General features: G+C 38.0%; 1 protein-coding gene across 1 annotated transcript; it reads right to left on the reverse strand.

The window, feature by feature from the left end:
- On the reverse strand, positions 2,314–5,449 carry LOC109236157 (isoleucine N-monooxygenase 2-like). Its single transcript, XM_019402368.1, has 2 exons — positions 4,483–5,449; positions 2,314–3,102 (listed from the first exon to the last, which is right to left on the reverse strand). The coding sequence occupies exons 1-2, from the start codon at positions 5,407–5,409 to the stop codon at positions 2,470–2,472; spliced, it is 1,560 nt and encodes a 519-aa protein (XP_019257913.1). The 5' UTR covers positions 5,410–5,449; the 3' UTR covers positions 2,314–2,469.

Raw genomic sequence — 11,339 nt, forward strand, 5'->3', positions numbered from 1 at the left:
TCCAAAAGCTCCAAACCCGACTTGAAGACGGGGAAAATGAGCAAAAATTCGCGAAGAGTGCTATTTATACTTTCTTCCAAGTGATACCGCATCCACGGTCCAATTGTCGCTTCTACAACACACTACCTGCAGAAAGACCATCGCCGGTGCGGAACATCACTTAAAATCCGGACCTCGCTCTTGTGGCCTTGAGACAACATCTGCGCTCACGCAGGTGTGGAAATCCCCATGCTTCTGCGGTTCAGCCTCACATCTGCGCCCTCTCTTCCGCTTATGCAATCATCGTAGGTGCGGATAACCCCTCGCACATGAGGACTCTGCCAACTCTTCTGCGGCTCCCTCTCCGCAGGTGAGGTTACGACAACTGAGTTCTAAACTTCAGCCATTCTCAAAACTGCGGTATGAACTCTCTGCTATAGCACTAAAGTGGAAGCTGGAAGAACCATGGGGACCTGAATACCCACTGGAAGAACCCTGAATGGTTGGCGGGCAGTAAGAACTCTCTGGTATGGCACTAGAATAGGGGCGTGCTGGAGCACCGTTGAGGTGGTGGTGGTGCTGAATATGTGAGCCTGCTGGGCTAACCCTTCCAAACTGACGTCTGCCCATAGCCGGGAACCCTCTAAACTCTCCAGAGAATCGATCCTCTTGTCCCTGCTGCATCTGCTCTCTCCTCTCAGACGGTAGCCCTCAATCCTCCGAGCAATATCCACTACCAGCTGATAAGGAGTCCCCATCTCAACCTCTCCGACCATGTTGGCCCTAATGCTAGAATGCAACCTCGCAACAAACCTCCGTACCCTCTCTATGTCAGTAGGAAGTATCATCAGTGCATGGCGGGACAACTTAGAAAACCTCGCCTCGTAGTTGGTCACCAACATCTGACTCTGCTCAAGCTGCTCAAACTGATACCGTAGCTCTTCCCTTTTAGAGGGTGGAATATACCTATCCAGGAAAAGCTGTGTGAACTGACCCCAAGTAATGGGAGGAGAACCCGCTGGCCTGCCGAGAACATAAGACTGCCACCATCTACGGGCCCTGCCCTCTAGTTGGAAAGTAGTGAAGTCAACACCATGAGACTCCAATATCCTCATGTTGTGTAGTCTGTCCCTGCACCTATCAATGAAATCCTGGGCATCCTCATGACGCTCNTATTTGTGGGGGCTACGTATGTACGAGGTGAAGATAGTTCATAAGTAGCTACTAATTATGCTATTTTCTGGGTAGTCTAGGACCCGTATCATGCTGTACTTGAAATATTTACGCCCCTACTTGGTAATTTAATTGCTTAAAATAGATGCATCTATGGTTCGTGCCGTTCGACCCTCGGCAGTGCACAGTTTAAATATTATGTTGGATCGGGCTGTACGACCTCGGCATAATTTGCGCTTGATAATTCTTTGGAACTATTCCTAATTGATATTTCTTAAATTTCATTAAATGCAAGTTGTTAAATGATGAGACCAAACTTGGGATTTAATATTTGTGTAGAAGAATTTATTATTTCCTGTTATTGAGCTGTCAGCATTTATTATAAAAGCCATGTCTAGTATAAAATTTTAATACATTATTGTTAGCCCATAGTAAGTGTCAAAGTCGACCCCACGTCACTACTTCTTCGAGGTTAGACAAGATACTCACTGAGTACATGTTATTTATGTACTCACGCTACGCTTCTGTACTTAATTGTATAGGATCTGAGGCAGGTACATCCGGTTCCTAGTCCGGCGCACACATTTGATCCCTACTACGAGATTTATGGGCAGCTACCCTTCTGGTTCGTACTGCAACAGCCGAAGTCTCTCTTTTTGTTATATTTTATGTTTATTTCATTTCAGACAGTAGACTAGTATTCTTTTATGTATTCTACTAGAATGCTCATATAGTTGTGACACCGGGTCCTGGCACACACTAATGAACTTATGATTTTGGGTTGTAACTCTACTGTCATAATTTCATTTAGTTCCTATTGTTTTGATTACTTTATCATTCATTATTCATTAAATTCTATAAATTAAGGAAAGTTAAATGTTTGAAAAATTTATTAGAAATGGAAATCACTAAATTTTTCACTGTTGGTTTGCCTAGTGACGGTGCTGGTTGCCATCACGGCCTAATCAGAATTGGGCCGCGACAAGAAGGGTAGTCATGATAGCTATTAATGCAGCAAAATAACGATATGAAGAAATGAGTGTACTGAAAACCAACTCAATGAAGACAATTTGGATCACAGGAAAAGACACTTTTGAATAGTTTCCTTACATAAAACAAGGAAAAAAAACTAAAATTGAAAAAAAAATATGAATTCTGGTCTTAAGGAGTGCCACATCACATTTAAAATATAAATCATACTAATATTATTGATTCATCCTCTCATAAATACTGTAGTAGAAAAGAAACATCTTATATAAGTATATACACATACATCATGTGTACGTACATACTTTATTATGACATAATTTTACTTATTTAAAGGTACATGTGTTTAGGCAATCGCGGTTTTGGCTTAGCAAAAAATGGCATGGTGCCATGGAGAGCACAATCCGGGTAACCATCAGTCAAGTCATTGCCCCGAGAGCTCGATGCTGAACTCCAAGTAAACCCTTGAAGAAGCCTAACAAGTAACATAGTGGTAATTGTTGAGCCAAGTTTTACACCTGGACAACCTCGTCGTCCAATACTAAATGATAGCAAACGTAATTCCGAATCAGTTAAAACTACATCACCACCTTTCTCGTTGATATGGCGCTCTGGCTTGAACTTCATGGGATCATCCCAAATTTTAGGGTTTCGTCCAAGTCCAAGACGGCTTAATAACACTACACTTCCTTTTGGGATGAAGTATTCGCCAACAACAGAATCCGACATAGACACATGAGGAACGTTAAAAGCTGCCAAGGGATGTAACCGAAAGGACTCTTTAATACAAGCTTTGACATAATTTAACTGTGACAAGTCAGATTCTTGAACCAATCTATCGCTCCCAATGACATTGTCAATCTCTTCTATGGCCCTTTGCATTATCTTTGGTTGGTTCAACATTTCTTTGATTGTCCATTCGACTGCATATGAGGCATTATCTATCGTAGCAAACATGAATTCCTGTCATTATAATTGGTAACCAAGAAGGTCAAACGAAATAATCATATTTGATTTTCTATAAACAAACTTTATGTTTTTCTAAAATCAAATCGAAATATTTTCAAACAAACAAATACAAGTCTCATTTCCACATAAACTAATAAAATGATGTGATCCAAACAGACAACCGATCTTCAGACTTATGTTTCAAAAATACTTTCCAAGTTCTTTTAAAAATTACTCCATCGTTTCAATTATTGTGAACACTTTACTTTTCGAGATTCAAACTATGTACATCTTTTCCAATATTCTGAAATATATTTTTATTCAATTGACATGACAAGAATTGAAACTTATAATACTTTTCACATAGCTTTTGAATATCTAAATTTTAACTTTGAATATCGAGCTAATCTTGTTCAATTTTGTCTCAAAGATAAGTTAAACTGACTCTCTAAAAAAGAAAAAGTTCACATAACCTGAAATCGAGGAAGTAATTTAAGAAAAACCATTGAGTAATGTTGTATGTTAATTCCTTAATATTATTTTAAAAAAATAAATTAGTTCTGAGCAACATTGAAGGGAGATTCAGTACTTCCTAACAAAATGTTACTCAGTTACTTCGATTTATATGACTAACATTTGATTGGATATGAAGTTTAAAAAAGAGAAAGACTTTGAAACTTACGATCTTTTGTTGGTGTCCCACATCGACCATAGAAAATAAGGTGTTTGGTTTATTTATACAGTCTTGGTTAATCCTTGTCACATGAGCTACGTTTTGGGGTTGAGTTAGGCCCAAAGTCCATTTCTTTTTTATTATGGTATCAGAGCAAGACCCACCAAATTCGTATTTCATAAATGTTGGGACCAAATATTGTTCACGCTCCAGATGTCGAGTCCTGGGCGTGTATAGTGGTGCTGGTGTCTCACACTGGCTATATGTGGGGTATTTGGGTTGTTTATATAGTCTTGGGTAATTCTCACCCTATGAGGGGGCAAATGATATATATCCATTCTCGAGGATGCTATTTAGAGATTAATAAATACTTGTTTTGTCCTGAGTTTTTAATTTAAAAATCTTAACTTCAGGATAATTCAAAATATTTTGTCCTAACTGAAAAACTTAAATTCAGGATACACTGGTTAACTTCTAAATAGCAGCCCTTTAAATTGTCCACCTGATGTCATTTTTACCCCTAAGAGCCTAATTTTTGAGGTTGAGTTAGGCAAATAGTTCATTTCTCTATCATCTTTAAACTTGCCATGAGATTTATAGCCATAATTATTAAACTTGCCATTACATTTATAACAGTAAACGCACGTCACTAAAGGTAATAATAAAATTCTTAAAGTTTATTATGTTGTTCACATGGTTTAAGAGATTGGAAGTATACTCACAAGGACTTGTGCTTTAATCTCTTTAGCATTCAACATAGGATTCCCATTAGTATCTTTGAGCATGATAAGAACATCAAGAATGTCTTCTTCCGCAGTTTTGTTGCCATCCTTCCAAATATGAATCCTCCGGTCAGTTTCATAATCAATGTGTTTTGTTGCTATGGCAAAGGCTTTCTTAATAATTGCCTTGTGACCATCCAAATCAAATCCACTTAACCATGGTAAGTAATCTGAGATACTAAAAGAATGAAAATATTCAAGAAGTGTAAAAATTGCATCAACTTGCTCTTCCTCTTCTTCTGATTCTACTAATGGTCCAAGTAATCTCTTGCTGAAAATCATATTCTTAATAACATTTGCGCAATAGTATCTTGTCACTTTCCTCAAGTTAATGACAAGATGTTTGTTAATGCACTGATGATAAACGAATCGAAGAACATGATCAGCTTCTTCATCTCGTTTACGACGAAGCCATTGAAAAGATGTAGCTGAGAGGACATGAGAAGAAATGATTCTTCTCCTTTTCATCCATTGATCACCCATAGGGAGAGAACCTAAAGTCAAGTAGCCATTGCTAACGAGGTTGGCGGACATGCAAATAGGCCTCGATGAGAAAATCGAGTCTTGATTCTTTAAAAATAGGCAGGCAAGCTCAGGAGAAGTGACAGGAATGACATGAATATTACCAAGACGAATGCAAGCAATTTCAGTCTCCATTTCCTCCATTAGTTTGTGTATCCACTCAAACGCTGGCTTCTTGTTTAGTACCATTTGAGGTATGCAACCAACTATTGGCCATGGTTTTGGACCGGGAGGCAATAATGGTTTATTTCTTGTAGTACTCACTAATTTGCTTGTTATCTTACGAATTATGGAAAATAAAATTTGCCATAGAGTAGTAATATAGCTAAAGAAAGTGGAAGCCATAGGAAAAACTAAACGATGTGTGGTAATTTAAAATTTCTGATCAAGACTCTAATTTCCTTGTGATTTCTGAAGGCTCTGTCTACACTATTTATAGCATTTTCCATAGAAAATCAGTAAGATACCTAAGATCTGACCCAAAAAGTCATCACTTGTTTTAGAAACAAATTCAGCGTTCCGAGGCCTAAAAACCTCCTTTTTACCTCACCACGATTTGTGTGTACAGTCCGGGCGCTTAGCCGGAAAGCCATTATATGAAAATCAGTGAAAAATAATGAATTTTGCCTTTAAAATGAATTTAAGTTGACTTCAGTCAACATTTTTAGTAAACGGACCCGGATTCATGTTCCGACGATCCCGGGAGGTCCGTAAGAAAATATGGGACTTGGGCGTATGCCCGAAATCAAATTCCGAGGTCCCTAGCCCGAGAAATAAATTTTTGAAGAAAATTATTTTCTGAAAAATACATGAGTTTTTGAAAATGAAATGTGTTTGAAAGTTGATGGTATCGGGCCCGTATCTTGGTTCCAGAGCCCGATATAGGTCTTATATGTGATTTAAGTTGAATCTGTGAAATTTGGTAAGAAAAAGGAATTTGAATTGACGTGAAACGGACCTTATTTGAGAAAATTTGATGTTCTTGAGTGATTTCATGATTTTGATGCAAAATTCATAGTTGTTGTTATTTTAGTGATTTGAATGCACGAACGAGTCCATATGATTTTTTTAGGTTGGTGTGCATGTTTGGTTTGGAGCCCCGAAGGCTCGCGTGAGTTTTGGATATGCCACAGGATGGATTTTAGACTTGGAAAATTGCAGACCCTCAACTGGTGTGATTAGGTCTGCAGGCTTCGCAAATGCGACAAACCTTCGCAAATGCGAAGAGTGGACCTGGCAGCCTGCGTCGCAAATGCGACTGTACTCTCGCAAATGCGATTTCGCATTTGAGAACAGCCTCTCGCAAATGCGATGATGGCTGGAATGCTGAGTGTATCGCAAATGCGACATATGTTTCGCAAATGCGAAAGTCCAAATTTTCTAAAGGGTTCGCAATTCCCATATCTGCAACCTGCTATTTTTATACTTAGACGAAATTTTAACCATTTTTCGCACCTTCTCAAAACATAATCACTCTAGGGCGATTTTTCAAAGGCAACTTCTTCTCCAAATCAATTGTAAGTCATTTTTAAATAGTTTTCTTCAATCCTTAACATCTTTTAACATGATTTCAACTCAAAATCAATGATTTTCATGGGAAAAATTGGGTGTTTGGGGTAGAACCTAGGTTTTTTAAATTTCGGGGATTTGGACCTCGATTTGAGGTTCGATTTCAAAATAAATTATATATTTAAGTTCATAGGTGAATTGGTAGTCGGGTTTTGGTTTGAACCTCGGGTTTTGACCATGTGGGCCCGGGGCCAATTTTTGACTTTTTCGGAAAAGCTTTAGAAAACTTATTTTCATGCATTAGAAATTGTTTATCTAGCATTCATTGATGTAATCAAATAACTTGTGACTAGATACGAGCGAATTGGTGGTGGAATCAAGAGGTAAAGCTATAGTTGAGGCTTGAACTGTGTACGAGGCATCGAGGTAAGTGTTTGGTCTAACCTTAGTTTGAGGGATTAGGAGTCGAGTCTTATTTGTTACGTGTTAATTGTGAAGTACGACGTATAGTCATGGTGACGAGTATCTATACGTCGGTGTCAAGCATGCCAATGAGTCTGGTATTGTAATTATTATGCCTCGGTTTATTGCGCTTCATATGAGGATTTTATTATTGTTTCCTTGCCGGGATGTTATTATTATTATTGTTCCCTTGCCGGGATATTAGTATCTAATAGTTCCCTTGCCGGGATATTAGCATCTTATAGTTCCCTTGCCGGGATGTTATTATCATTATTGTTCCCTTGTCGGGATGTTTCCTTTAATACTATTGTTCCTTTGCCGGGATTCTTTGATTGGTGTTGATAAAAGAAATGGGAACGGGTTGCACGCCTGCAACGGTAATATGTGAAATGGGAGCAGGTTGCACGCCAGCAACAGTAAAAAATGTGAGATGGGAGCGGGTTACACGCCTGCAACGGTGATATATGAAATGGGAGCAGGTTGCACGCCTGCAACGATAATATAGAAAATTGGAGCGGGTTGCATGCCTGCAACGGTATCAAATGTAGTGGGATCGGGTTGCACTCCTGCAATGGTATTACTTGTGTGCCTGTTCTTCTATTTTTCTTATTTTGCTGGTAATTGATTTAGAGCATTTCTTATGTTTCTCTACAGTCGTTCTAATGTTATTTGTTACTCCCCGTAGCATGTTTCCCCCGCCCAACTTTAGTTGTAATTACCTGTTTCTATTTCCGCTGTATATGGATTAATTGCATAGGTTATTTGGTAGTCTGGTCCTAGTCTAGTCACTACTTCGCCGAGGTTAGACTAGACACTTACAAGCACATTGGGTCGGTTGTGCTGATACTACACTATGCACTCTTTTGTGTAGATCCCAGTGATGCAGATTTCGAACCGAAGTGAGGTTTCAGCTTCTTGCTTATCAGGCGACCCGAGGTAGTCCTGCAGGCGTCCGCAGGCCTTGGCGCTCCCACTATCTATTTTCCTGCTTCTCTTATGTAGTTCCAGAGACAGTATTTTGTTATTTCTTTCAGACCCTTATTTGCAGTACTCTTAGACAGTCTGTGAAGTTGCGACACCAAATCTTGGGTAGTTTTGTTAAGGAATTGTATTAGCAGTATTTTTAAGTTTGAATTTTATTCTTCCGCTTGTTAAATTATGTGGTTATAAATTGTTGGTTCTAAGTCGTTAATGAAATTAAAAATGGAAACAAGTCAAATAATTCAGTTAGTTGGTTAGCCTAGCTCTCACTAGTAGGCGCCATCACGACTCCCGATGGTGGAAAATTCGGGTCGTGACAGATTAGTACGTATGTAATATGAAGATTAGTACTAATTCGAAGATAAGGAAAAGTAGTGGAGTAGTAATTTATATCTATATCTATCTATCTATATATATACTGTATTAAAAGTACGAAGGCCCTTAGTGAAATTTCGTTCGCCATTTATACCCCTTAAACATGATTTGACATCGAATAATATTGTCATTTAGTAGATCTGTAAATATTTTGGACATTAAAATCAAATAAATTTAGTTTATTAAATTGTTTCTCATTTGCATTAGGTTTAAGCCTTTAAAATCAATTAAATGATTTTCTTATTCTAACAAAAAGAAACAATAGAGAACTTAAAAAACGTACCTAACGTTAATTAGGTAAACATGGAAACTTGAAAGATTCTAGTTTATTGCAACATAAATAATGACAAAAATGAATAGAGTTTGTTTAATTAACTAAAAAATTCTAACAATTTATGAATATTAAAGTCGTTGATCTCTTATATAACAACATTAAAGCAACATCTTCCTATTGCAAATAACGATAGTAAAACATGTACAAGTTTAGGACTAAAATAATATATTTAGGTTTTTAAAATTAAATACCACTTACTTTATATATGATTTTGAGCATCCATTGTTTTGATTAAAATACTGTCATTCTTCTTTAGTTTTATCATATTTCTTAATTTATGGGAACTGAAGATTACATGTTATTCTATAGATTACTGTTAGTGTTTGTCCGTTATTTTTTCATATATATTCAAGGTCACAAAAGATGGTTCTTACTATGAAAAAAAGCCCGATAAAGTGCCATAAAAGTTTGATTTTGGTGGCAAAAGAAAGACCATAAAAATCAGTTGTATGTTAATGGCAGGTAACTTTTAAAATTTTCATTTATCTTTTTGTAATCCTAGAGGGAGCGAATGTAACGACCCGACCGAACATTTTGAGTATTTTAGCCCCGATCTCCTATTTATTTCCTCCTATATGTGTTATTATGGCTATGTGATTTTCTGGGGATGTTTGTTTTTGGTTTCTGGTGTGATTTAGAGTGAAATGAGAAATATAGTCCCTAAGTTGGAGGTTTAAGTTGAAAGAGTTGACGTAATTTGACTTTTATGTAGATGACTCCGGAATGAGGTATTGACAATTTCATTAGCTCCGTATGGTGATTTTGGAGTAAGGAGAGCATCCGGATGTTTATTTGGTGGACCGTAGGCCGTCTCGACTTGAATTGGTGAAATTAGAAAGTTGAAGGTTTGGAAGGTTGGAAAGTTTGAGTGGCAGTTGGCCTTGTTGATATCAAGGTCAGATTCCGACTCCAAAAGTTGGAATAGGTCCTTCATGTCACTTGTGACTTGTGTGCAAAATTTGAAGTCATTTAGAGTGGTTTTTGTACGAATCGGCTTTAGTTTTGTATTTCGGAAGTTCATAGTTTTAATAGGCTTGAATTGGATTGCGATTCGTGGAATCGATGTTGTTTAATGCTATATTTGGCCTCGAGTCGGTCCAATATGTATTTTGGAACTTGTTGAAATGTTCTGACGGGGTCCCGGGGGCCACGACTGTAATTTGGATTGAATCCAAAATAATGTTGAACTTAATGCATTGCTGAAACATTGTTGTTCCTGTGTCATTGCACCTACAGAGGGTTTAGCCGCAAGTGCGATCATGCAAAACGAGAGGCTGATCGCAGAAGCGAGGGGCTTTGAGCCAGGCAGGAATCGCAGATGCGAGGCTCCTTCTGCATCTATGAGCTAGCAGGTGCGAGGATTGTGGTCACACTTGAGGACATAGCCAGGAAGGCCTGGGATCACAGAAGCGGATCACGTCCGCAAAAGCGTGTGCGCATAAGTGCCTTTTCTTCGCAGTGCGCTTGCGCAGATGTGTGTTTGGTCCGCAGAACCGAAAAGTCATGATTTAAGTTGTAACCACACCTGCGATGCTTTTACCGCAGGTGGGGCGTCGCAGATGCGGCCCCTTGCCCACATAAACGAGGTCCCTGGGCAAAAAAAGGCCTAATTTTGAGGGTTTGATCTCGTTCTCATTTTTTGGACCTAGAGAGCTCAGTTGGTGGTATTTTTTTGCGAGTTTTTCAAGGAAATCATTTGGATAAGAAATCCTAACTCGGTTTAGGCTATATTATACGAATTTATTATTGTGTTCATCAATTAATTAGCGTTTTGAGGTCGAAATTTGGGAAAACATTTATGAAACTCCTTACGCTACATTTTGGGGATTTGAAAGACGATTTGAGGTCGGATGAGTAATTATTGTATGGTTGGACTCGTTATCGGTTGGGTGTTCGGATTTTATACTTTTTGTCGAGTTCCCATATGCGGACTGTTTCTCCCAAATGCACACGCAAGTATACGTGGTCGTACAAGTAATAAAACGATAAGTCGAGTGTCGAACTCACAGAGACTTATATCAACTACTCACTAACAAACCAATATTGTTATTCCGTCAAGCTAAATTCGAATTCAAGAGTTTAATTATGCTACTACAATTCTAAGTAATAACTAAAGTATCAAGTAACAAGTTGATTGTTATGTATTCAGTAGAGACAAGTATTCTAGGGTTGTGATCGATTCACCAATCGTACTGTATTCTAATTAACTCTCCCTTTCATATAATTCACTCATGGTTGCTAATTAATCGATAAATATTCTCATAGCCTTCTCCCGAAGTACTACTCGCCTATTCTCAATAGATTAACGCCTATATTCCTATGAAATCAATCTATTAAGAACGCACTAAGATTACGATATTTAATTAAGCACGGTGATTAGGTATATTCCTATCCTAACCACAAATCCGCTCCCCCTGAGGGTTAAGATCATGCTCTCTTCAATTCTTCTCTAATCTAAACACGACTTTCCCAAGCATAGCATAGATAGTGAATAGAACCTAGCTGCTGACCAGACAATTAAGCAAACGAACACAGAATTGAAGAAACAACCATATATGAATGAATTATAATCAAGGTCAAGTTTAATATCAAACAACATATTCATGGCTTAATC

The sequence above is a fragment of the Nicotiana attenuata genome, chromosome 12 (assembly GCF_001879085.1).
Source record: "Nicotiana attenuata strain UT chromosome 12, NIATTr2, whole genome shotgun sequence".
Taxonomy (NCBI): Eukaryota; Viridiplantae; Streptophyta; class Magnoliopsida; order Solanales; family Solanaceae; genus Nicotiana; species Nicotiana attenuata.